This window comes from Crocodylus siamensis, chromosome 8, assembly GCF_052110815.1.
Source record: "Crocodylus siamensis isolate JL-2025a chromosome 8, ASM5211081v1, whole genome shotgun sequence".
Taxonomy (NCBI): domain Eukaryota; kingdom Metazoa; phylum Chordata; order Crocodylia; family Crocodylidae; genus Crocodylus; species Crocodylus siamensis.
The window spans coordinates 9609820-9637309 of record NC_143402.1 but is presented as its reverse complement, the minus strand read 5'-3'; the positions used below and the strand labels follow the sequence as shown (position 1 = coordinate 9637309).

Here is a 27490-nt window from a genome sequence, read left to right as displayed (position 1 = left end):
ACCTCAGAGGATGGTGGGGTGAAATTCTGGCCCAGCATAGTCAATGGCAAAATTTCTAGCACTTCACTATATTTAACCACAAGTCATTCTTTGCAAAGGTCTCCCAATGACATAAAAGAAAAAAGGAAAAGGAAAGTTACAGAGACTAAAACTGTCATATAATGCATTTGATGAATTCAAACAAACTCCAGACTTGGCCAGAAACCCTTCCATTCTTCACCAGCATAATGAAGTCCAAGTCCAGGTTTGTGGGGTACGTGGACTCTGAAAGCTCCTGGGAGTTGCTTTGCTGTGTCCTTTTCACTTCTGTAATCATCATTGTGGGATCCTGAGTGCATTTCTGACCTCTTCAAACTTGTGCAGCAGCAGCTGTCCTACTACATAGGTACTAGTCATGTTCCCTTCACCATGTAAAATAATCACCAACACCCAAAAATTGTAAAAGGAAAAAACATTAGAATATCCTTGTGTAGATATGTCAGCAACTGCTCTTATACTGTAAGCAATTATCCTCTTAGGATCATAGGACTAGAAGGGACCTCACAAGGATCAGCCCTGACTAAACCCCGCCCAGGCAAGTCTCTGTCTAACCTGCTCTTGAAAGTTTCCAAGGGTGGAGATTCCACAGCTTCTCTAGGTTGTTCTTCAGTGTTGTGAATTAATGGTAATTTAGCTTAAACTTATTGGCTAGATTTTTTCTAGGATGGCGTGGAGGATGCATTTTACTAATGTCTGTTAAGGCATCTTCTGGGAAAGAACTTAGTTGATGTAATAAGATTCTAGTAGGTGCCTAACATTAGACATGTATGTATTGTTTTTTAATTAAATTGCATATTGTTTTGAAGATGAGGAGCCCATCATAACTGCTCTAATTATGTCCTTCAGTACCTTAATTCCACTTGTCCTCTACACTCGAACTGCTAGTAAAGCCGTGGTGTGGGAGCTCAAAACCACATGCAGGTAGATGTCTTGGCGGGGACAGTTAGGCCTATTTATGAATGATAAGAGGAGCGCTGAGTTAGGTCACTACAGGGCAGAACTGTTGACTGTTTGAAGCAGTACTAATTCCTTCCAGTGTGTAAAGGGGTGGATCCAAAGCAGGTGCAGTGACACCATCTCCCCTCCTTTTCAGACTGTGCTGTGGGCGCAGCAGCCAGCTGCTATTCCTATTGAGTCCACAAATCAGCTAAGACTTGCCCTGCTCCATTACTCTGTGTTCAGTGCCACATCCCCTTCCCTCATTCCCTCCCTGCCCCACCCACAGCTGCCACTGACCCTGCTGTGTCCAGCTCTCCTGGGTGCAGGGGAAGCTCTACCACTGCTCCTGCCCTGCTCCAGCCACACACCACAGGGAGCTGGGCTTGGCCCGGGAAAGCAGCAGTGGTGGGCAGGTTCCCCCCCCCGCCAGTCTTTCCAGGGAGCTGGCTCAGGGAATGGGAACCCAGCTGCCACTGCCCCCACTACTGCTGCTGTCCCTGGCTGAGCCTGGCTTTCTGTGTGTGCCAGCTGGAATGGCGTAAGAGTGGCTCTGTTGTCCCCACCATCATTGGGACAACCGGAGATAGTGGCAGGTGGGGTGAGTGATAGGAAAAGGAGGGTGCCACTGAGCATGGAGGAGAGGGGGTGCTCAGAGCAAGTGCAGGGCCGATTTTTACCTGATTCGGGGACTCAGTCTCCAGCTTCTGCTCCCATGACACGGTCTCCCTATCCCAGGGAACAGAAGTAGGGAGAGGAGTTAGGAAGTGGGGGGGTGCAACCACCCCTGCAAAACTGGCCGCTTCTCCTGCAGCCCTTCTTTACAAAATCCTGGATCTGCCAGTGAACACATACCATACAGAACTGAATATTATCAGTGTGAATATCATTTCCTCTTTTTCTGCACAAATGCAGTCAGTGTCTGTTTGGTGGCTGAGTTCCCTAAACACCAGAAACACATGCTCTATTCATGCATATCTTCGAGGAAATTTTCTCTGAGCAGAGAAAATTGGCGCTAAACAAATGGAAATATTAGTGAAGTGTCTAGAAACATAACTAGAGGGAATTAGCTACAGCAGAGATTCCCACATTTTTTTCTTATTGCATAGCCCCTTCCAGATTTATCAGCTTCCTGTGTACCTGTGCCAGCATGCTGTTTGTTTTAACCCCTTAAATACCACTTATTATTATAATGAAAATTACACCTGTCATTACACAATGCCATGTACCCTACCACAGAGCTGTCTTACATGCCCTCAGGGGTACACGTACCCCAGTTTGGGAACCCATGAGCTACAGGACATCCACTGGACAATTCAAGTGCCAGCACTGGGTCTCGGTCCTAAACTAACCGGTAAGAGGGTGAAATTTACTCTCCATCCACTCAGTTTATCTGGATTAAGTGTTTTGTGGTCATTTTTCAACAGCAAGGAGCCAGGCTAACATCACAGACTTGTTTTGCAAAAGTTGCCAATGAGCAATGACTCAGTTTGTTAGCAAGCTGAGCTGGTGAAAGAGTCCGTATTCCAATAGCAGTCCCTGGAGTCATCCAACTCCCGTTAAAAATTCACTTCCAACTTTCTTTATTTCACAGGAGCTTTGTTCACGCACAAAAATAACTGATATAAACACTGATACAAACCACATTATTAAAAGGTAGATGTCATCACCAGCCATCTCTAGCCATACAATTGCTTTGTTAGAGTTATCTTTAAAACATCTATAAACGTTATTTTTAGAAGAACGGATCTTAAGCCAACACCTGAGATCAAAATCCCCAGCACTGTTGAGCATTTCTCTTATAGATATAGAAACAAGGTTCACACCTGGCTTTATCTTTGTGGGAAGCCCACAGCTGAATATCCACAACACTTTGGAAGAGCTTGGAACTGTGTTTTATAACTCATGTCCTGGAACAAGCTCCCTGATTTTCATGAGCAGACCCCTGCACCCACATGGAACCAACTGCCAGAGCAGGGACCAGCTGCCTGCGTATTTTCAGAATGAAGATGGGGTTTTTCCCCTAAATTTTAATTTTGCATGACATGCTCTGCTTCAGTTGTGCAAGGAGGAATAAGGCATTTGTTTAGTTTAAGATGAAAGGATTTGCTTAGTGAGCTTTTAATATAACTTGATCTTTAGCAAAATGCTTCAGCTCTTCTGAAACACAATGGGACTTCATTCCTTGCTTTACTTTCTGCCATTTCAGTAACAAAATGTTTCTAATCTCACCGTGGGTCTCAGCCAAAAATGCTCAGCCAGCTATTCCAGTCGGAGGCAGCTATTTTGGGCAGCTATTCTGGTTTGGGGCATAACCACTGAACAATGTTGCCAACATTCATATACACAAAAGGGGGTACTATTTCTCACAATATTCATGCATTCGGCAGAAGACTCTGTGTCAGCCTAAAAAGAAATAAAAATCACCAGGGTGATTTTGAACACTGAGTCATGTTTTCTGTTTTCTAGTTGCAGTGTTCTCCTGATCATGCCCTGCCTACTATCCTTACATTATAATAGTCTAAAAGTCTGGAAATGGCTGTATTTTTTCCCTTAATTACATCTGAATTACAAGCTGCTAAATACTTTACCAGGAGGTCCATCTATACTGCTCTGAGGTTTTTAAGGGGCTGTTTTGCAAATAGTCTGTACTTTTCTATATGCGCAGAAAGAAGTTTCATTGGGTGAAATGTACTGAAGTCAGTGCCATACTACTGACTGTTGTATGGCCAGGATTTCATGGTTTGGCTTCACCAAGACAATTCATGTGCTTAATATTAAAAATATGCATAAGTGCTTACAGGCTTGGGCTTTTTTCCAGTTAAATACAATTGTGATTTGCTGTCAGAAATCACTGAATCTGCATTAGGGAAAATGTACACAAGTTATTTGCCTGAAAGGGGCTCCATAAACAAAAAAATCACTTCTGGCTGTACCGGCTTAGCTGGAGTAACTTCCATTAATATTATGTTTACAATTAAATGGAAGAACTTGGATAAAGAAAAAAGGAAATGTTCCCTGTCTCTCCCAGTGTGTTCATGCAGTGCTGTGGAGGTTTCACTGTTTCTCCTGCTGTTACAGAGATTGTAGAACCACTGTTAGGGGATGCAGATATAGCACCTGATGTGGCTTTTAACTATTTTTTAACTGCTTACATTTCAAGTGCATGGTGTCCCCTTGAGGAGAAAGTTCATAGTGTTTGTAGAAAGAGACATGTTTTTTCAGTATGTCTTACTTCTGGAACAATGGACCCCGTGGCATTGTAGCTCCAAGAAATGTGCAACAATTTTACACCTTGGGCTTGGTTCCTAGATGGAAATGAATAGCTTTGCCTTGCCCATTGTTGGAGGGGGAGCTGCTGTCTGGAGCGGCAGAGCAGGGGTGGTGAAAAACAGGATGAGAAGGCAAGGTCCCATCCCACCTATATGCAGCATCCACTACTGATTTTTGTATGGCCAGGATTTCATGGGTTGGCTTCACAGAGCTTATTCATGTACTTAATATTGTGCTTATACCCTACTTATTCTTATGCCCTATCTTGCCTACCCATTGCTACGCTACTCTGAAAAAGCATTTGCAGGCCTGGGACCATCACTGTTCTGTTGGCAGGGTTATGAGTTACTGCTACGTGTCTGACGGAGGTGATGGTAGAAGGCAGTATCTCAGATTGCTACCCCATGGGTGCACCTACACATTCATTAATACACCATAATCACGGCACATTTAGTACCTGTAATAACAGGTACTAACTTAATGCGCTGTAATCAGCGCTACTGTGCATTAGCGCAAACGAATGTTTTTTTTATGATGCTTAACGCTCATTGGACTAATCTACTGCACATTAGCATGATTTTTGCCAGCTGCGCTAATGCACCATAGAATTAGTCCAGTGTGCATTAAGCATCTCGTGTGGATGTGTCCCTTGATTCTCTAAGCTGCTTTATGCAGATGGACTCCTGTAATGCACGGGGTTCCACAAGGCAGAACACTTCCCACAAGACAAATTAGCTTGTAGGTTGTGGGCTGGACCTTGGAAATGGTTATTCATATGCAGTGAACACGTGCCAACAGCTCACTGCTGAGTGAATACAAGTGGTTTTACTTATGTGGGTAGTTTAACTGGGACAGCTCAGCGGTAAAATGACCCATGCCCATTAGTGTTTAAAAGATTAAGGTTAGACAGTTACCCATCACCACTATCTTTTGCACAGGTGGTGTTTCAGTTTCTCATAAACTGGAAACATGAAAATGAGATCCAAACCAGATCTCTGTCCCCTCCCTGAAGGGTTTTCATGAAGCTGAAGAAGCAGGAAGCCATTCAAATGTGTAAGAATTGGTTCAGTTTGTTTAACACAGGCTTTGGGCTGATCTTGAAACAAAAGCAGCTGATAACTAAACTCCCAGGGTTTAGCAGGAATGGGGATATGGGGGCCTGATTTTCCACTGCCTCCTACATTGCACAATCGTTTGCACCTTATAGACATAGACATCAGGGCTGGAAGGGACCTCGGGAGATCATCGAGTCCAGCCCCCTGCCCAAAGGGCAGGAAGTCAGCTGGGGTCACAGGATCCCAGCAAGATAAGCATCCAATTTACTCTTGAAGGTGTTCAATGTAGGTGCTTGAACCACCTCCGCTGGCAGACTGTTCCAGACCTTGGGGGCTCGGACAGTAAAGAAATTCTTCCTTATGTCCAGCCTGAAACGGTCTTGCAGGAGTTTGTGACCGTTCGACCTCGTCATCCCTTGGGGCGCTCTGGTGAACAAACGTTCCCCCAGATCCCGGTGGTCACCCCTGATAAACTTATAGGTGGCCATCAGATCACCCCTGAGCCTACGCTGTTCCAGGCTAAAGAGTCCCATGTCTCTCAGCCTGTCATCGTAAGGTCTGTTTTCCTGACCTCTGATCATGCGCGTGGCTCTCCTCTGGACTCTCTCAAGCTTCTCCACATCCTTTTTGAATTGTGGAGCCCAAAACTGGACGCACTACTCCAGCTGCGGCCTCACCAAGGCCGAGTACAAGGGGAGAATGACGTCCCGGGATTTGCTCGAGAAGCATCTATGGATGCAAGCCAGCGTTTTGGTCGCTTTACTAGCCGCAGCATCGCATTGCAGGCTCATGTTCATCTTGTGGTCAATGATGACCCCCAAGTCTCTTTCTTTTGTAGTGCTATCCAACGTAGCACTGCTGAGCCTATAAGGATGCTGCGGGCTTTTCCTCCCAAGGTGGAGAACCTTGCATTTTTCGGTGTTAAACACCATCAGGTTCTCGTCCGCCCGTTTGCTGAGCTTGTCCAGATCAGCCTGGATCACCCGCCTATCTTCTGGCGTGGATGCTTTGCCCCAAAGTTTGGTGTCATCGGCGAACTTGGCCAGTCCACTCCTGACTCCAATGTCCACATCGTTAATGAAGATGTTCAACAGTATGGGTCCCAGGACAGAGCCTTGAGGGACCCCACTGGTCACAGGGCACCATGATGAGTGACTGCCATCGATTACAACCCTCTGGGTCCGACCACGAAGCCAGTTTCCCAGCCAGCGGATCATGGTGGAGCCAAGGCCACAACTGGCCAGTTTGGCCAAGAGGTGATCATGGGATACCAGATCAAAAGCTTTTTTGAAGTCAAGATATATGACATCAATCTCTTCTCCCTCATCCAGGTGATAGGTCACCTGGTCGTAGAAGGAAATGAGATTGGTCAAACAAGACCTACCCACAACAAACCCATGCTGGCTATCCCTTAGGATGTTAGCCTGGGCCAGTCCATCAAGGATGGCCTCCTTAATAAACTTTTCTAAGATCTTCCCCAGGATAGAAGTCAGGCTAATGGGCCTGTAGTTAGCCGGATCCACTCTCCTCCCTTTCTTGAAGATCGGCATCACGTTGGCCTTCTTCCAGTCTTCGGGCACTGCACCAGAGCGCCAGGAGTTCTCAAAGATCCGTGCCAGGGGCTGGGCTATGACGCTCGCCAGCTCCTTGAGTGCCCTGGGGTGCAGGTTGTCAGGGCCGGCTGACTTGAAGGTATCCAGCCTCTCAAGGTGTTCCTTCATGAGGTCAGCATTTATGGAGCATAGGGGATCCCCATCACCCAGATCTCCCTGTCCCATAGCAGGCATGGGCATCCCATGGGACTGATGAAAGAGTGATGCAAAGTACCTATTTAATAGGTTGGCTTTTTCCTGGGCGTCAGTTGTCAGTTGCCTCATCTGGTTCAGCAGGAGTCCAACGTTGCCCTTGCTTTTCCTCCGGCTCCCCACATATCTGAAAAAGGACTTTTTGTTGTCCTTGATGCTTGAAGCTAGTTGGAGTTCAGTTGCAGCCTTGGCTTTCCTGGTTTGCCTCTTGAGCTTGTCAAAGTCGGCTTTTCTGAAGTCAAGGACTTCTGTGTTGCTGACTGACTTGCCAGCTTTACGGCAGATGGTGAAGGTGATCAGCTTGTGGTCGCTGTCACCCAGCTTCCCATCGATCACTAGGTCGCCGATTAGGTTGTCCCCCATAGCCAGTACCAGGTTGAGCAGCGCTTTGCCTCTCGTTGGCCCTTAGACTTCTTGAGTCAGGTAGAGGTCATCCACGCACGAGAGAAAGCTTTGCGACCGCTCGGATTTTGCTGAGTGATCTTCCCACAAGATGTCCGGGTAATTGAAATCACCCATGACAACCAAGGTCCTGGAGCAAGCGGCCTCAGTCAGTTCCCGGGTGAACTCCTGGTCAAGCTCAGGACTTTGAGTGGGAGGTCTGTAGTAGACTCCCACCGTTGTGTCCCCTGTGCCGTATTCCCCACGAATTTTTACCCAGAGGGTCTCTAGCTGTCCATGCTGGTCGCCAGCATCAGCTTGTAGGGACATGTAGCTTTCCTTCACATAGAGGGCTACACCCCCGCCCCTTTTGTCAACACGATCCCTCCTGTACAGGGTATAGCCCTCTATACCTGTGGTCCAGTCATGGGTGGAGTCCCACCAGGTCTCCGTTATCCCAATGACGTCATAATTCTTTGCACTGAGCAGAAGGATGAGCCTCCACCTCTCCCCTCTGGGGAGGAGGCTCTTCTCAGCCAGGCTGGCTGACCTGCTCCACCGGGCTTTAAACTAAGCCCGCTGGGGGATGGGGGGACCACCGCCACTGCTGGCCCGCTGAGCAACCCTTGCAAAGCCAGCAGACCAAGGCACTTAAGGGAGCCCACCCCTGCCCCAGCCCTGGCACAATTTGTGCAAAAGGGGGTGGGGGCAGGGAGGGAAATACCTGTTTAACCTTTATCTTTTAAACACTAAGGAGCATGGGTAATTTTACACTGAGCTGTTCACAATTAAACTACCCACAAAAGTAAAGCCACTCATATTCAGCTTTTGCTGAAGCAGGTCCTGAATGGGACCTTAAAAAAATGACTTGCTATTCACAGATGGGAGCAGCTGCCCTAAGGCTGTGAACACAAGGCACATTTGTACCAGCGTGACCTGCCTCAGGTGTAAATGAGGAGCAGATACGCAGGCAGTCAGACACTGATATCAGTTCTTCTACTCGGGGGGAAGGTTATCCCTCAGATTAGAGCAGCGGATGGGTAGTGCGCCCAAGTTTCATTCTAGAAACCAGCTGCAAACAAGTCATTACCAGCTTTCTTACCACCTACAGCGCAGACAGAAGTTACAGAACATGCTGTTTTGAAACGTCCTCATCTGACCCCTCATACAATGAGGGTTCAGATTTTTGCCCAATTGGCCATTTTTGAAGCGGTCTGCAGCCATGCACTTGTGTTTGGTCACAACTGTAGACTGCTTTCTGTGGCCCGACTGGGCAAAAACTATCACTTCTGTCTGCGCCAATGATGGCCAAGTGCTCTAAATCCTTTATTGCCGATGGGACCTCAGGGAGGCCAGTTCTGGCCCACGTCCCTTAGGTCAGTGCTCAGAACCACTGTACATAAAACTGCAGTACCACCTTGTTAGGGAAGAAGCGGTCTGTCTAACAAGGAGTGCTTTGGAAAATTCCCCTGCTCCTCCAAAATACCAGGCAGCGGAGGCCAAGTCTGGTGTTCCTCAGAGCCAGAGGTAAATCAGCAGTTCTTCAGCCTCAGGTGGGAAGGATGTGATAAAGAACCAAAAAGCAGGTATTGCACGTACCATATGCAATGTTTCTAAATTGCACTGCTATGTCTCAAAGGTCCATAGTTTCCTGCTCAAGAGAAACTGCAGCATAATCAAAAAGCAAACAGTCTCTTATTACTATATTAACATTAAGCCTATGACATACACACACGGTCATTGTTTTTTCCCTTTGATGCTAGACTGACCAAATAAGCCCAGCTTTCCAAGGGTACACCATGTCCCAGCTCTGTCCTGGCATGGAAGCTATTCATTTCCCCCTAGGAACCAAGCCCAAGGTGTAAAATTATTGCACATATTTCTTGGGGCTGCAATGCCACGAGGTGCATTGGTCCAAAAGTAAGACATACTGAAAAAAAGCATCTCTTTTTACAAACCCTTAAGGGGACACCATCCACTTGAAATGTAACCAGTTAAAAAATAGTTAAAAGCCACATCAAGTGTTACATCTGCATCCCCTAGCAGGAGAAATAGCGAAACCTCCAAAGCACCACATGAACACAGTGGGACAGGCAGGGAGTATTTCCTTTTTTCTTTCTCTGAGCTCTTCTGTTTAATTGCAGTCATAATATTAGTGGAAGTAACTGCAGTTAGGACAGTACAGCCAAATGTTTATGTTTATGGAGCCCCTTTCAGGCAAACATCTTGCATACATTTTCATGAATGCAGATACAGGGATTTCTGACAGCATATCAAAACTCTATTTAACTGGAAAAAAGCCCAAGCCTGTAAGCACTTGGGCATATTTTTTAATATTCAGCAGATGAATAGTCTCGGTGAAGCCAAGCCATGAAAATCTGGCCAGACAAAAATCAGTAGTGGATGCTGGCTATGGGTGGGTTGGGGCCTCACCTTCTCCTTTTGTTTCTCCCCCTCTCCCTGTCCTACACCAGACAGCAGCTCCCCCTCCGAAAACGGGCAAGGCAGAGCTGCAGGGATGGGGTTGGCAATGCCTAGGTGATGACAGCACCTGGGGCAGGGGGAGCAGAGTGGGGGGAAGTGTCAGAGGGGCAACTTCTCCCTCCACAGCAGCAGACCTCTGGCTCCTGCCCCGTTGTCACTTCGCAGGGCACAGAAGTGGCCAGTTATACCTCGACTTTTATATACTTTGAGCACATAAACCATCCTGGTCTCAAGGGGACTATTTAGCAGCTTAAAGTTAAGCATGGACCCAATGATCTTGTGAGGTCCCTTCCAGTCCCTAACATCTGCGAATCTATATACAATATTCACATGTACAGGAACAGGCCGTAGAGTGACCAAGCCAAAAAGAATCATGTTCATACCACAGGGAGCCATTAAATGCATGTGCATTCGCTTCGCAAGCTGCATATTAAAGAAATTAAGAGCCGTTAGCTAAACGGGAACAGTGGCAACGAGGACAATAGACGGCAACCGGACATTACTTACATGGTGGTTTATCAATAATAAGGCATAGCACAGAGGCTGCATTCTGAGTTTATAAAGTGCTCTGCAAATATTAGCAGCAGAGCAGCCTGGGTGTAAGCTGGTGGCTAGCAACAGCCTGCAACAGCACGGAGGGAGCTGGCGCCTGCGCTGGAGCGCTGGGCGCCGCGGCTGGGACAGGGGCACCCCACGGAGAAAGAAACGTTGATAAGCGTTTCGCAGCCCTTTCTAGACTCAAGGCACCTTTTGATAGGCTCTGGGCATCTCTTCTACTTCTACTAGCTCTCCCTCGTCACTTTTTTTTTTGACCACAGAAAAATCACAGAGCAACTGTGTGGTGAAGGGCTCAAGAGGACTCATGCTCTGGGTTCCTGTTTGAACTCTCTGGGTCTTTTTGGTGACTCACGTTTGTACAACAGGCACCCACAGTGTCTCGGAGAGGATCTCAAGGCAGTGGCACCCTTGAGAGTCGCTGGTGCACACGCGTCTTTGCCGGGGTGCCAATTACTCGGGGTGGGGGGCGAGGAGGTGCCCCGATTGCACAGGGGGAAGACGGGGGTGAAGTGACTGCGGGGGGACCCGATTACACAGGACGGGGACGCAGGTGCCCGCGTGGGACCCGACGGCACACGGGATGGGTGGTGCTGGCACCTGTGAGGGGACCTGACTACACAGGGGAAGGGAGGGGGTTGCTGGTGCCCATGGGGGGACCCGACGACACAGGGGACGGAGGTGCTGGTGCCTGGGGGCGGGGGACCCGATGACACGGGGCATGAGGAGATGCTGGGGTCTGATTGATTACCACAGGCGGGCGGACCCGGTCGCACAGGGCCGGGGGTGCAGGTGCCTGCGGGGCCCCGACTGCAGGGGTGTGGGGGCCCGATCACACGGCCGACGAGGCGGTGCTGGGGCCTGTGGCACCCGCCCCGCCCCGCCCCGCGGGCAGGCCCCGCCCCGCCCCGCCCCGCCCTCAGGTGCGGGCCGGCCCCGCGTGGGCGTGGGGGTTGTACTCGCCGCCGGCGGTGAGGCGCGGCGCGGTGAGGCGCGAGCGAGCCGGCTTGGAGGATGTGGCGGGCGGCGGCGGCGGTGGTGCTGGTGCTGGCGGCGGCGGACCCGCGGCCGGCGGCGGCGCAGGCCTTGTGGTCCGCCTGGCTGAACGTGTCGTGGCAGGAGCCGGGCGCCAACCGCAGCGGCTGGGAGGCGGCCGAGGCCGGGCTGTACGGGCAGGACTCGCCGCTGCGGCGGGCGGCCGGGCTGCTGGTGCCCCCCGCCGGGCGCGACGGCCTCAACGCCTGCGACCCCGGCACCAACTTCAGCGCGGCGGCGCGGCCCTGGCTGGCCCTGGTGCAGCGCGGCGGCGGCTGCACCTTCGCTGACAAGATCCGGCTGGCGGCCGAGCGCGGCGCGCAGGGGGCCGTCGTCTTCAACTACGGCGGCACCGGCACCGAGCTGCTGCCCATGTCGCACCCGGGTGAGGCCCCTCCCGGCCGGGGGGCTGGGGAGCGAGCGAGCCGCCCGCCTGAGGGGGCACATTAAGTCGCTTCAGAACGGACTGTCACGTCTGTCAGCCGGTGGGGGACGCCTCATGGCGGCCTAGGCATGAGGGGTCCCCACCTGGGCGGGACAGGACCGGACGGGACGCAGGTGGGAAGGGGCTGGGCCCAAAAGGAGAAGGGCCGAGCTTGGCTCTGGGTGTGAAGCGAGAGCAGGAGCCGCAGGGGTCGCCTGCGAGTGGAGAAGTAACAAGCGGGGGCAGCTGCTGCCAAAGCTGCTGCTGAAAGGGGATGCTGGTGTCTGGGAGGGGACCCGATTGCGCAGGGGAGGACGGGGGTGCAAGTGCCTGTGGGGGGACCTGATTACCTGGGGGGCGGGAACAAGGTGCGTGTGTGAGATGTGATTATACGGAGGGGATGGGTGGTGCTGGTGTTGGTGAGAAGTGGGGAGAGGGTCTCTGGACTGGGCAGCGAGCCACCTGAATGTGAGCTGGCGCAGGCTGGGCACGTTGCTGAGGTTGAAAACCCTGTGGGCAGCTGTGAAATGGGCAGGGATGCCTCTCCTTTCAGCTGCTCTTTGGGGAAGAGAAGAGCTGCTGAAGCAGGAACTGGGACAGCTTTCTGGTGAGCACCACACAGAAGCTAAAAGTGAGAAAGGAGGCATGGGGTAGCAGAGTGACTCCCTTCTGCTTTTGCAGCACGTGCTTAAAAAGTTGTACCAGGGGAGCGATCGGCAGTGAACACCCCATGTTTCCTGCTGCTGAGTGGGAGGCAGTCGCTGCTGGTAGTTGGGGATGTATTGGACACCCGCCGAGCGGGTACAGCCCCAAAGCCCACCTTGGGAGCACGCGCTGCCCTTCCTCAGCAGGGTGTTGGCCCTTGGCAGGTGGCAGCCCTTCTGGACTGTGTTCACCTCCTGCCTCGCTCTGGTCCCTTGTGAAGTGTCTTGATTTTGAAGTACAATAAGAGATGGGATGCTTTTAAGCTGACACTCCTGTGACTCTTCCCTGTACCTGCCTAAACTTGCTGTTCAAGGTGCTTCTGTTACTGAATTTTCCTTGATTAATGAGTAACAGTGTTAGGTACATGAACAGCTAGAGCAGCTTAAACCTGAGCAGGCTGGGTTGGGAGAGACTCTCATGGCTGCACTTGCCCGGTCACAAGGACGATTGTGTGTGTGGCAGGTGGGGGCTTTAGGTGACTATACTCTGACTTGGCTTGTCACTCAGCCAGGCCCTATGGGCAGAGGGGCTCTGAAGCCAGCCCCTCTCCTCTGCGTTTCTGAGGCATGATTTTTTTTTCCCTGTCCAATGCAGTAATAAGCTCAGAAGTGGAAGCAGTGTTGGTCCTGCACTTGGCTTCCCTGCACTTGTTCCTGTGCCCCACAGTTTCAGCTTGAATGGACTGCATGCTGTCTGCAGTATGCGTGGAGCTGTAGAAGCTGTGTTCCTTCCACTTCCCATGAAAGCCTCCTACTCGTCTGTGGTGCGGACACACTCCCTACCTTGCAATCAGAGACTGAGCAGAGTATGATCGTTGTTCGTCCATTCAAGCCAATACATTAGTGCAAATAGTTTACAAGCAAGAGCCACCAAGGATCATGGTTTAAAAAAAAAAAAAGGAAACGGTATTCTTCAGACTCCAGTACTCTAAAATTGTAACAATAGTAATTTGGCAGTTAAGCCATGCAGCTGTCCTAGCAGGATACGGAGTTAGTGAGCTTGCCAGAAGCGTGCAGCACATCTGGGGAGCGGTGGTGATAGTTTGAAAGAAGTTTTGTCAGTTCTTCAGAAAACTGTTTCCCAAGCATAACTTGAGGCAAGCCCAAGCAAAGAGATCTGTGTAGCTTTTTTTTTCTGCCACACAGAAAAAATATTTATAAAATATTCCTATGGGCTTTTATTTATTTATTTATTTTGGAAGTGCCTGAGTTGTCACATGCCCCTTATCTTGCGTTACCCCAGGAGCTATAGGTGGAGTTGGATCTATTAAAGGCTCTGGAGCTGGAATTCACATCAGCATCTCTTGGACTTGGAGCATTAGTTGTTTGACAGATGCATGTGAAGTCTGCTTGGGGCTGATGTAGCAGTACTCTGCCTAAACGGGAAGTACTGAGCATGATAATAGCTATTTTTTAAACGTAGTTGTTACAAATCCAGTTTTGTATGTTCTTGTGTGGTAACTGTTTTGGAGTGGGCCCTGGGAACTTGCCCACAGGGCTTTTCCTCATACAGATGTGCATCCTTTGCAACTGCCTAACTACCAGGGAACAGGGCTCTTGCAAAACTCCTGCTGATGGTTATCATGAGGATTTTTGCTGAAAGAGAAACGAAAACATATCAGGAGGCACTACTTCACAGCCAGGGTGGCTAGGATCTGGAACTAACCTCCAAGGAAAGTGGTGCTTGCTTACCCTGGGTGTCTTCAAAAGGAGGCTAGACAGCCACCTAGTAGGGCCATTTGACCCCAGTACTCATTCCTGCACATGGCAGGGGGTTGGACTTGATGATCTGCTCAGATCCCTTCCGACCCTACAACTATGAAACATAGTTACTGCCTGGAGGAGCCACCTTCGCTGGGTGCTCCCAAACGGCATGGTTAAACCCCTCTGCTGGAAAGCAGTGAGAGGAAGTGAGTGGTTGCTCGGGTTAAACTGCTCCCTCAGCATCGGGTTCACAGCTCTTGACATGGAGGCTGCTTCCTTCATTTCAGTCCTAAGACCGATGGTGGCCTCTGAGCAATACGTACACACCACAGTGTTGTCTTGAAGGCAGATATCTGGCTTTTTGATGTTCACTTGCAAAGTGGATGGCTTGTGGTCTCCCACCCATTCATGCTAACATAGGATGAGAAGTTTTCAGGCAATCTCTCTCTCTTGACAAGCAGTCCAAAGACTGGTGTTTCTTACATTGATTTAGCAGGGCTGAATGCTTCCAGGGGATAACTTGATCAGAGGAGTGAAGATGAATATGGATCATCACGCAACACAAATGGTTAGTGTTGGCAGCTACTTAAGGAGTCCTACCACAGGTTAAGAGAAGATGAGAAAAAGCATTTGATTTGACTTCATGGGCTCTGTCCTGCAAGTGACATCCCCAGTGGTGTCCTTAACCTCTGACCAGACAAAATAGACCTTGTTCTCTGCAGAGTCAAGTCTTCTTCAGATAGACAAATGCCAGGTGAGAGTCTGGCTCTGTCTGGGATGACACCTGCCCCAGGGCTTGTAGTTCCTTTCCAACAGCTGCTCAGATCTAGATACCATCCTTCATCACTGCTGACTCTAGGTAGGCTTGCTCCCATCAAGGGATAGGTCCATCACCTTAGCCAGGTCCCTAGAAACATGCTTTTTTCTTAAACTTCCTCATGGGTGACCTGACCAGGGCAGTTGATCTTCCACAGTGTGTTGTTTGATGGAAACTGCGTTCCACACCTCGAGGATGTGAATTTTGTTTTTTCTGCTTTAGGATTCATGCCCCAGGTATTCAAGATATGATGAACATTCAGCATGATGCATTACCTGTCCTGGGGACTTCCAGGCTCATGTGTCATGTGTAGACAAAAACCAGAGCAGGAATCTCTAAATCAGATGTTTCCACTCTCTTTGGCTCCAGTTCTTTCTTGTAAGAGGCACCATATATCAATTACAGAGGCATGACTCCACACGTCATGCCATGACATGCTTTGATTGCAGTTGATTCATTATGTTGCTGCTGCTTTTCCTCCTCCTCTGCCTTTTCTCCTGTTCTTGTGTCAGTCTTTGCATTGTTTCTCTCTGCCTTTAATGCTTTCCCCTGTTAACTTTTACCCTACTGTGCATCCTCTGCGTCTTTACCTAGGTCCTCTTCTGTTCTTCCCCCTGCTGTTCTTGGGCACTTGGTCTGGATCCCAGCAGAAGTTAGGAATGCAAAGGAAGTATTACATGAATAGGGGTCTACTTAATTTGTAGTTTTCGTGGAAACTGTGAAAAAGAACATTGTCAGTGATCACCAGGAAATAGTGCATTGGCTGCAATTTCCCAATAAATCAAACTTAAAAAGTGTGTCATTCATATAATAAGACTGTCTCAATGCTTACCACAGTACAAAGACAAGGTGAAAATCACTGCAGCCATAGAGCACGTGACATTTGCTGTCTGCTAGTGACTAGACAAAGTGAAGGTGCAAGTCAGTGAAGTGAAAATGCTTCTGTTAAGGTTACCGTTAATTGGTATTTTTAAGAGTTTTGTAGAATGCTACATGCAATAATAAATTGTTTGATGTACATTGCAATTCATATTGTGTATACACTTATAATTACAATATATTTTAAATTTAGACTTGAATTTAATATTAAGATTTACAATGGTATGCTATAACTTACTTTCTGCCAAATTTGCTATTAAATTATATGGCATGTGCCTCTCCACCAATCAGCAGTGAAGGGCAGGGCTGTTGGGAAATGCCTGCAAAATCCATTCTTCATGCCATGACCAAACCACAAAAATTACTTTGTCTCGCTGCAAGTTTAGACCCCTGTACATGGAGTGTCTGGCTGGAATTTAACAAGGCAGTTGCTGAATCTGCCTACAGGAGACTGCAGTGCATGTGGATATAAGGGGCAGGAGGAAAGTTAAGGTGAAACAGACCACTTGCTTGATGTTTGGCTCCAAGCATGGCAGTAAGAGCCTGGAGCAGGAGTAGATAACCTCTGGCACAGAGCGTGGCAGCTGAAGGGATTTTGCTTGTCATGTGAACTTTGGGGCAAGCAATGGGGAAAGGACTGGGGCTACCAAAACGAGGATTGGGCCCCCTGTGGCTGTCCTGCCATCTGCCCTGGAACACCAACATGTTACAGTCAGTTGTGGACATTTTTGGCACTCTTCCCAAAAATGTTGCCAGCCCTTGAGATAGAGACTGAAATAGGAAATGAAAACAGTTGCATGTTTGGGTCTTATCTCCAAGGCCCTGTGCATCCTAGCATTTCCCACAAGTAATGGCACCACACCAGCGATACCAGTGGTTGGGAGAATGGAAGTGCTAACATCTTGCCTCCTGTCATTTGATTGGATCTGGATTAGCTAACAAAAGGAGCATCAGTGGCCAGCAGAACATTTCCATGCTGGTATTCCTGCTGGCCCCTGGTAACAATAGTGGGAAAAACCTTAAGAACAAATCTAGTGTGATATAGCCCAAGGATGTTCTCTTGCAAGGACTGTCCTGGACTCTCAGTTAAATAGATGGGAAGTTCATCTGCTTGGGATCAAGAGCAACGTAAAGCAGTAGTGCGTCTGCACTACAGTTTTAGCCTCTGTGTGTATAGTTGCAATGATGTTGTCAACACTACTGCTAGCATTGGGTATCTTTTGTACTGTGGAATTAAATCAGGGTTGGATGATAAACTGCTGAACAGTCTAGGGTACCGGCTGCATGACCACTTCAGTCATTTGGCCCTCACGCAATGGCATCATTTCTGGAGATGTGCACAATCAGTCTCCTCATTTAAATATGGCCTTCTCTACTGGAATTCCCCCTTGCCTATAAAAGTAAATCCTGTTGCTGAGCAATCAGTCTTCAGAACTAGTCTAGTTTGCCCAGCAAAGTTCCTCATAGCTGGTTCCTATGTGTGTATTAACTCTTGTTTTTGTGCTAACACCTCATCAATTCAGTTTTACTACTTGTAACTTTGGTGCAAGTTGTGGGGCTTGCTTCCGCTCCCCAGAAACTAACTCCCCTCCATGCCCTCTTCTTTCAGAGGGAGGGGAGTACTACACATCAAGTGCTGTCCAATAATCTGGTGACTTGCACTATGGCTATGCTTACTTCCAACTTGCTCCTGCGTGCTGATCTCCATGCGTATTCTTCCAGTGAAGAGAATCCCTTGGTGTAGATGGGAGATGACTAATAAAGGTCCTACTTTTGCTAAGCTTCAGTAATGGTGAACTAAATCCATGAAGTTTGCTAGCCTAGACTTTCTTCTCACTTCAGTTGTGCCATCCTCTTGGCTAGTGCCAAATTGACTTCGAAGGCTAATTTGACGCACAGTTTTAGCTCCTCATTAGCTACAGTAGAAATGAGGGATTGCAGAAGTACAGCTTAACAGTCTGAAACAATCGGTAGTGTGTTGACTTGAGTCTGCTTGTCTGGATGCATAGATCAGTGACTAAAGTACTTCAACCTGCCTTCACTAGTGTGAAGTAGTGGTTTCATGCAATGTGACCTGGCTTCTGGGAAGCCAGTGCTGTACAGCAGTTATGTTGAGGGAACAACTCGGCTTGAGTAGGAGAATAAAGATGCAAATAGATTTGATTTGAAGTGTAACTGCTTTTGCTATAGCTGCAGGAACTTGTTAACTGTTCTTCTGTCCAAGGGGTTATAGGTGTGAGCTTTAGTCTACCAGGCAAAGCGTGGAAGCCTTGCTGAATGGACTTTCAGCAATTTTAACATGCAATGTAAATCTTTGGTTCTCCCTTTTGTCCCCTTTTATGGAATTCTTTGGGGCAACACAGCTTTCCGACTCCTGATACAAGTCATCTAGTCGCACAATAAATTGCTTCAGCTTTGTCCCATTAGTAGTTATCAAGATCATTTTTCAGAAATAGCATTTTTAGTTAGAGGCTCAAAGATTTCTGTACTCCTACGAAACTTATTTTTTAAGTCCTCTTGCTTCTAGAAATTGGCTTTGTTTATCATGATCTTGATGAATGCAGAAAGCCAGATGAATTTGTCTTGCTTAGATCAGTCCCAGAAATCTTCAGTTACAGCAACTTTGTCAAAATAGGGAAGGGGGAGAAAACCCCTGCAATATAGAAATAACCAACTTGGATGTGATAATCCTGATGAATGCTTGCCTGCTAGTATGTAAAATGTCAAGGATTTGGTGGAGTTGCAATCTTTTAGTTTTACAAGCTCAGAATCTTATCAACTAGTAAACTTTGGATTTTAATTATGTTAATTTGAAGATGGTACCTTTCTGTGACCGGCTGAGCATGGTTTCAAAGTACAGTTCTGTGGGTTGTACTCCTTTATAATCTACGCTGACCTTCAAAAGAAGATGTTGGATTGGAGGGAGATTAAATGCCCAGAGTGCAAAAGAACTTCATAAAATGACAGTTTTCAAGGTGGCTTTAGAAGTAAGATACAGCTAGGGTGTTAACCGGTCTTGCTGCTGGAGTACACCATTAACTGTGAGAATTCCTTAAGTGTTGCAAGCAACAGTTTGAAGGCCTGAGAAGCAGGATTCTTTGCAGGTCACTGGACCAAAGGGATAATCTCAATTTCCCTGTTGTCCCAGTGTTCAGGTTTATAACTCCTCCAGGCTTGCAAACGCACTGTGTTAGAAGGGGAGGTTCATCTTGCCTAGTAATAGCAAACTCCCAAAGGGAGGAAGCCTTAGTGTCCCCCCCCCCCCGCCCTCCAGATGTGCAAACGAAGCTAGGTCGAGATACTTTTTAGGGGGTTCTCTGTTTTATGGTGCTGTTCTTGCTTCCTTCAAAGTCGTCTTGTTCTTTTTACAATTTTCCTACTTATCTGTTCTCTTATTTTAAATGGTTCTGGATCTTTACTGGGAAGGATGGCATATAGATCATATAATAATGTTGTATATGCATAACACATGAAGAAGGCACAGCCCCCTGACTTTTTCTAACAAACCAAGATTGAAGCGGAAGGGTCTGAGAGGTTTGAGCTGTGAAAAGGAAGATAAAACTAAAACCATAAAGGCTAATCGTTTTAAAAAGATCCATTGCCATAAACAGATGGACAAATATTGTCCTGCTCAGACTTGCTTCTAAAGCGTGGCTTTTTAGGACAAGCTAAAGTCCTATCTGGACATAAATGAAAACTAACAAAATGCACCTGAACTTATGGAAGGGACTGAAATAAATATGCCCTGGGTTTGGCCCTGTGTGAGTGGTGTCTGTACAAATAATGCTTTCCTCCTCTAATTAAAAAAAATAATTCTTCTCCTCCTCCTGACATTGGTGCTATCTCTGTGGCTTGCCTTGTTTGCCTCCCTGTGGCTGGATAAAGTTTAGCCCTTGGTAGCCACTGATTGAGAGCCAACGTAACCGTGTCTGTCACATGAAGGTCATAACTATACCCTAAATAAAAAGTTACTTACGACAGTTTGCACAACTTTGGATTTATAACTGCTTGTGTCCACAGAGAGCTGTTTGATAAATATTCACTCCAGTGCCTGATTGGCAGCTGCTGAACCAGACATAGAGAACGCACCAGCGTTAATCAGCTACTGTTGCAGTTGTACCGGGTCTTGACTTTCCCTGCTGGTTTTGGTCAAGTTACCCCAAAATGTCTGTAGCTAGTTCAGTTGCTGCATATAATGGCGAGGCTCTTCCGGCCTTGAAACAGTTATGCCAGCCTCTTGCTCTAAGCTGTTGCCGTGACAAATGATTTCATGACGTTTTTAATTAGTCTTTGCTGTAACTGCTAGTTTACCTTCAACCCTAATAGATGGATCAGACTTTCTGTCTCTGCTTTGGAACACAAGTGAACAAACAGGACTCATCTGAAGTCAGACATGGTGCTGCATCACAGGGCTGCAGTAGGTAGAGAAACTTGGGAAGGCAGAGCAAATATGCCACTGCTTCATGATTCGCTGTGTGCCAGGAGGAGTGTAGTATTGAGGTCCAAAGAGAAATACTGCCCTGTGTGAAGGACAAGGTTTAAAAAAAAAAAAGGGACCTTGTAGATTGTTATAGAAGTTTTAGATTGCACCTTTGGAGACGCTCAAGAAACGGGTCATTGGTTGAGGTTCTCAGTAATGTTTGCGATGAAGGGATGCTCGTTGATGCAGTAATCGAAGCCTTGAGCCTGTTGCAATTCCTTGTCCAAAAGGACTATTAGTTGTGTTTTTGAAAATCCCATGTGAATGGGATAAGTCATGCTTTATAAAGCTGATGCTGCTGGCAGTTGCTGAATAAACTTGCTGAAGAGCTTGAGGAAGCAAGTACTGATACTACTGAAGAACAGATTCCACAAACTTCTGAAGTTCTCTGGAAGGTTTTTAGATCACAGTTCTCTGCACATGAAAGGCAGTCCTCTGAACTCGCAAACTTTGCTGAACAAAAAGGAATGGGCTGCCTATAGGACAGCCTCTTTCCTCCCTAGTGGTGAAATCTTATTATTAGGAATCCTGGCTTTCTCTGTTTAAAAGTCCAAACAGAACTGTCTGTTTAAAAAAAAAAACAACAACAAAAAACAACAAAACCCCCCAAATTCTCTGATTTTTAAAACACCCCAAATGCACATTTGTCTGTGATTAAAATGAAACACTAGGCCTGTGTGAAGCTTCGGCAGCCAAATCTCCAAATCCAAACCCAATCAGGAGACCAATTTTAAAAAGGTCTGAATCAATTTGAGATTCAGGCAGTCCCTTCTCACTGCCTTGGGGAGCTGGACCCAGACTCTGTGCTGGTAAGTGGGGGGAGGGGACCATGGCGTGACCCCTGCCTGCTCTCCCACCCCCACCCCCATGGCTGCCCCGCCAGCCCCAGCTCCTGGTTCTTTAAAAAAACATAAAAAAGTCCGGCACTCACCAGCTGCTGCAGCGGCCTCAGGGCTTCTGGGGGCTTGTGAGGGAGCCCCCCATGCAGTGCCCCCAGCGGGGCATGGGGCTGCATCGGGGCCAGACCAACTCCAAGCAGGAGTCGCCTCTGGCCCAGAGCACAGGACCTGGCATGAGTGGGAGTGCTGTACCACTATGGCTGCCCAGCAGCAGCAGGGACACAACTTTGTAGTGCTGTATTGCCTCACCTTGGCAGCCATGGCCACGAAGGCAGCTCCTGTCCAGAGCTGGTCTGGTCCTGCTGCAGCCACACTCCTTGCTATGGGCACAGAAATCTCAGGGAGCATGTGCCCCGCTCCACCATGTTGCCTTGGCTTCCCTCCCCCTTTCCGCTCTTGCCTGTGCCGTCCTCCTATGTAACCTGTACCCCCACCAGCCCCATAGACTTACCTGGAAGCATCTGCTCTCCACCACTGCTTGGCTGCCACATGAATATGTGCATGTGTATGCATGTGGCATCCCCTGCCTCTGATTGCCCTCCCCTGTTCCCTCCAGCCCCAAGCAGAACTCTGCCAGCCTGCAAGGGGAAACCCACGATTTTCTGTGTCTTTCTCTAGAAAGTTAAGGCTTTCACAGTTGCTAGTGTGGAAATGTGCCGGGCCAATATTCAGCCTTTGTGTTTCTAGAGGCCCGGGCAGCCACGCAGAGCAATCTCTAGATAGACATGGTTGGCAACAACAGAAATTTAGGCGACATTTCAACAAAGTCAGGAGTGGCTTTGCAGCTTTGCTCTTGGCTCAGGCTGTAACTAGAGACCGCGCAGGGTGATGCGTTGGTACAATTTGTCAGCTGAATCGAGCAACAAAGTTTGTTGCAGCTTTTGCTAGATACCCCTTGTATGGGTTCATGCTGGCTGTCTTGATGCTGCAGCCTGGCCAGGCAAAGATGTGGGAGTCAGTAAGGGGCTAGAGGGCTCTGACACACCAGGCTTGATGCAGAGTTGAGGTTCTCTGACCTGCTTTACTGAAGTGGTGATATAGGATCCCTTTGGGTTGCTGTAACTTCTGCATCTGGACACTGCAGACAAAATAAGCTGCTTGAAATTTTAAAATCTGACCTGAAATAGTGCATTGACTTCTCCATCTAGGGACTGATGCAGTCAGTGGGTAATAGCTATTAGATGGCTTCTGCCTTTAAAAGACATTCAAGCATTAGTGTGTGCTTAGATGGGATTTATGTCCATTTTAACTTGCAGGCCTTTCAAAAACAAAAGGCTTTACAATTTTTTTTCTTGCAAGTATTGTGAGCTAAGTGTTGTTGTCATGTGCTGCTTAATAGTAGTACTAAACTTTTGTGCCATTTCCAAAGCTAGCATGATGGGCTGAACAGGTTCAAGGTGCATATCAAAACTCCTTTATATATGAAGAGTCAAAACTCCTTCCGTAATGTGGTTGTATGTCGGAGGTCAGTTAAGCTTAGTCTCTCTGTATAAAGTACAGGAGTGTAACAAGATTAATTTTGCCATGTCAGTGCTATTGACCTCTTCTTTTGGGCTACACGATGAGTTCCTTTGTAATAAAATGTCTAAAACAGGCATTGCAGACTTGTTCTAGCCTGTCTGATGCAGTTTAGCTTTTAACCAGCTGCAATCCAGTATGCTTCCTTCACTATTTTCCAGCAAGAACAGGGTCCAGGACTGATGGTATGCCTTGTATTTTTAAAACCTGTATAACAACATAACACAATTTTAGTTCCTGTGCATGCTTGGACAGCCAGGTATGGCAATATGTTGGGGACATGCTAGTCAGAGGGCAGTTGATACTGTGGTATGATATATGATGTCTCTTTCTTTGAAGCACAGCAAATGTTTGTTTGGCCTCTTAGGGCACGTCCACACGTGTGCGGATGTTTGCTTTCCCAGGAACAACTAGCAGCAATGCATCTTGCACTGCAGCTACTTGTCCCCAGGGAACACCTGTGCCATGTGTACGCTGGTGTGCAGCAAGTTGCTCTGTGTGGGGTAGGGGGAGGCTGGGGCCAGCGCTGATCTGGCCTCAGCAGCCTTACCTAACCGGCTCATGTAACTTCTGTCTCAGGCTTCTTTCCGGTTCAAATTAAATTGGAGTCCCTCAGCATCCCAGTATTTTGCAGCCCTGGGCTGGGCTGGGCTGTCTGCTCCAGAGAGCAGGGCTGGCCCTGCCCTTCTGCTCCCTAGCTGGAGCAGTGAGGGCTGATTCACTGGCCCTGCCAGGAGAACCTCAGCTCTAGTCTGGGGCCAGGGAGGGAAGATAAACTTCCCTTCCCCCAAGTATGGAGCTGCCCTTCCCTGCTAAACTTACTGCTAGCTGTGACTGTGGACTACAAATCCCAGAGGCACCTGTAAGCAGGAAGAGGAAGTGATGAGAAACCCTGCAGAGTCCTTCTGTTGTAATGGTGGACTGCCAATCACAGAGTCCTTGGGTGCAGCAGGAAGAGCGAACACACAGCCCATGCTGGCTGTGCCAGAGAGCTGTGTTCTAGTGCCCCCTGGCTTCTGGCTTGAGCCACTGCTGGCATGTGGCTGCATTTCCTGAATCAAAAGGAAATGTCTGTTCATTTGCTTAGTGGTTCAATCTTTGCAAGTTAGACTAATCTGCAAAGACTGAATCCATTCAGCCTCAGGCTTTTTGACTGTCTGTACTTAGCTAAATGGCTCAAACCAGTTTAAAATGAACCTGGATGGATGTAGTATCAGACTTAAATAATTTAGGTTAAATTTGGTTTCTTGACCTTCTGTCCCAGATCCCCTTCAGATTCAAGTTAACTCTCAGTCCCCTGGCATACCAGGATGCTTTGCACCTCCTCCAATTCATCACATGGTGGGGTGGGCTAGCCTTGGCCCAAGCTGTCTGCTCTAGCTGGGTAGGGAGGCATGCTGTAGCATCCCCCAGCTTCTGCCCTGGGCCACTGTATTTCCAGAAACAAAAGTGAATGTCTGCTTGCTTGCTTATCAGTTCAATCTATGCACCTTAAACTAACTTGCAAAGATTGAATTGATTCAGCTCTGGGCTTTTTGACTGTCTGTACTTAGCCCAAATCTTGATGAAGTCCCATATCTGTGGGCCAGATCATAGGCTGTAGGGTTTTTAGCTTGATTAAACTCCTCCTTTTTCCACTACAGGGTTTCAAGCAGCTAGGTATTTCTAGTCTACTGGAAGACAAGGTTTTAGATGCTGTTACAGTGACTTTGTAAAAGATGCAGTATTGAGACTTGTCAGTTCCATTCCTGTCTTTCAAGTATTTGGAGGGAACTGAAAATGAAGAGTTGTTTTCACAGCAGTTGAAAATTATTAATAGGGGCGTGTTGTGTGCATGTGGGGTCTTTGTTGTTTGTTTGTTTGTTTGTTTTTTTTAAAATGAGAGCTCAATCCAAAATACTGGCTTCAAAGTGTTAGAAACTACATCTTTCCCTTCCTCCTCCCTTTTTAGTGACTTGCATTTCTGACACTGCTTCCTGACACCTGTAGCTATGGGGGAGGCTGGATAGAAGATGATGATTCTGTTTCACAGAATATTTGGAGGCTTTGAAATTGGTTTCACATCAAACTGGAACACAACCCCAAAAATGTGTTGGGTTAAGCTTGGCAATACCACATTCATCTTGCTAGAGGCATCTGAGGCCTTGGTTACATGGGGAAAACTGCTATGTAGATCAAGCTGCTGACTCATTTAAACACTCGCTGATTGAGGGGTTTATTGGTTTCGATGACATCTGTCTGGGTGTTGCTTTTCGTAAGGCTGTCACTTAAACGCTGCCGGTTAATTATTTACAAAGCCTTCTAAAACTGAATGCTATGTAAGATTGTCAGTTCATTTCTTAGTGTTGTTCAGGAGTGTTTTGTATTGTGGACGCAAGTCTGCCAAATATTAAATGCCCTCTTAACTTCCTTCAAACTGTTAAATTTCTACTGTAAAGGAGATGAGGAATGTGCTTGGCACTGTCTGCTCTTCCATGGTTAACTCTGGAGTTGTCTAGGTTTTAAGGAGTCTCCTAAAATAAATGCAGCTTAGTTATTGATTTACTTTCCTTAACAGCATCATTTAAGGAGTAATAAAATATGTAATGCTGACCTTGAAATTTCAGTTAGCAGTTTGTGATGACTAAATAAGTGTAATGCTATTGTGAAGGCTGGGTGTTGAATAAGGGACACGCGTTGCACTTCAGACTTCCTTTTAAGAAACTTTTTGCTGAACTTGTGTCAGGTGGTAGGTACCAGCTGATGAATACAGGGTGTTTCCGTAAGTACATGAAGGGGGTTTGCCCATCTGAAAAAGGTTTTAAGTTCTGGAGAGTATTTGCCGCATGGCTATGTTCATTATATATATGAATGCAAGTTTATAGGGCCTTGTGAAAATAAATTAGTGACGATTAACTCTTTAAAATCATACCTGGAAAGGAACTGACCTAGAAATGCAGCAGTAAGACCTGGTTGTTAACTGTTTGCTGTCATGCGAGGCAGATGTTCTGACATGGGAGAAGCTTATTGGCTTTGAAGATGATGGGAATAGGCCTGGTTCCTACTACTAAGTTGGGTATGATGTGTAGCAGTGGATTCTACCTGTTGGAGCTGGCATGAGAGGTTACACAACAGAACCTAGGCACGCACACAGTACACTGCTATAGCAGCACACATAAGGGAAAAACAGGCATCACGACGGACCAATGATTAAAAAAGCAAAACGGTGTGTTTTGATGTTGCTGTCCCTCTCGGACAAGACTACAGCGATCCGATATAACCTGCTTGCAAAGGACAAAACAAACCAGGTGTGACAGATGGCCCGACTGCCTTGCTATTCAATATCTCCGGGCCTCATTTGGGTTGGGGAAGGGCCTTGCAATTCAAATGTTCCAGTTTTGTGCGAATACCTAGTGACTTGGTTATTGTGAAGCTGTGGCACTCCCTTTCAGGATATGTGTGCTTAAGGCTGAGAACTTAAAACAACCCAGTGGCTGTTACTTGTAGGCTTGACCTTCCCCACTTAAAGTCCTGGCAGGCTGCACTTTATGGCAGCAGTGCCTCTGTGATTGAGGAGGCACTGTTCCTCTTGTAGTGCTAGCAGCCCCATTGCTCGGGGTCATTCTGCCTTGTTGAGTAAATAGTGTCTTAATAGAGGATGAGAAGAGACTTGCTAGGCAGTTGGGTAATTGCCAGCTGCCTCCCTTCTGGCGTCCGATCCTTAATTCCTTTGCAGTCTAAACAAACCATGCCATCACTGAACTAGAGCCACAGGTCAGGTGCAGACATACCTCCCTTGGTAACCCCCCTTTGGTGTAAAGTAGGCTTATTTCCCCTATGGTGCACCATCCTGGTATGGTTAAGTATGTTTGCTTCCAAAAGCTGAATATTTGGAGGCAAAATTTTCATGCTCGACCCTATGCCTGAAGTTTGCTAGGCAAGGTTCTTTGGGTAGATGCTATCTCTTTTATTAGACCAACTGAATAGGTGGAAAAAAGGGCTTGGCAAGCTTTCAGGCACAGTCACCCTTCATCAGGCTCCCTATGCCTGAAGAAGGGTGACTGCACCCAAAAACTTGATAAGACCTTTTTTCCAACTACTTAGTTGGTCTAGTAATAAGATATCGCAACTACCCAAAGAACCTTGCCTGCCTATGTCCTTAGACCAACATGGCTACAACCAAAAACCCTGCAACATGGAAGATTATTAAATTTTGCTAGGATGTTTGAGCCTTGTCAAACAGGCTGGTGCCGGGATTGCTCACTCTTCGCATTTGCAGGTCACTCCCTGTAAAACTTCAGTTAAATACAAGCAGACTGCTTCTTTTGGAGAAATTTTTAACCAGTTTAGTTGGAGATGGGAATGGCTGGAGGATTGGTATATAGTGGAGACTGATAAGCAGATCTCACTTCTGCATCCTAGTGACCCGTTTGGTGCTACACTGGTGTACTGACACTTCCTGACTCTTTTTCCTTCTAATCATGAGTACACACATACTTGCCTGAAAAATACAAGCTTGTGTC

At 47.5% G+C, this 27490-nt stretch overlaps 1 protein-coding gene across 2 annotated transcripts in view; it reads left to right on the top strand.

The window, feature by feature from the left end:
- RNF128 (ring finger protein 128) overlaps positions 1 to 27490 on the top strand; it is a 55831-nt gene that overhangs the window by 9887 nt on the left and 18454 nt on the right. Inside the window, exon 1 of one of the 2 annotated variants that reach the window (XM_090060234.1) lies at positions 11444 to 11948. The exons of the other annotated variant lie outside the window; for it this stretch is intronic. Coding sequence (XP_089916360.1) covers positions 11543 to 11948 — 406 coding nt within the window. The 5' untranslated portion in view covers positions 11444 to 11542. Of the gene's footprint in view, positions 1 to 11443; positions 11949 to 27490 lie in introns of those variants that run through there. 2 annotated transcript variants of the gene reach the window in all.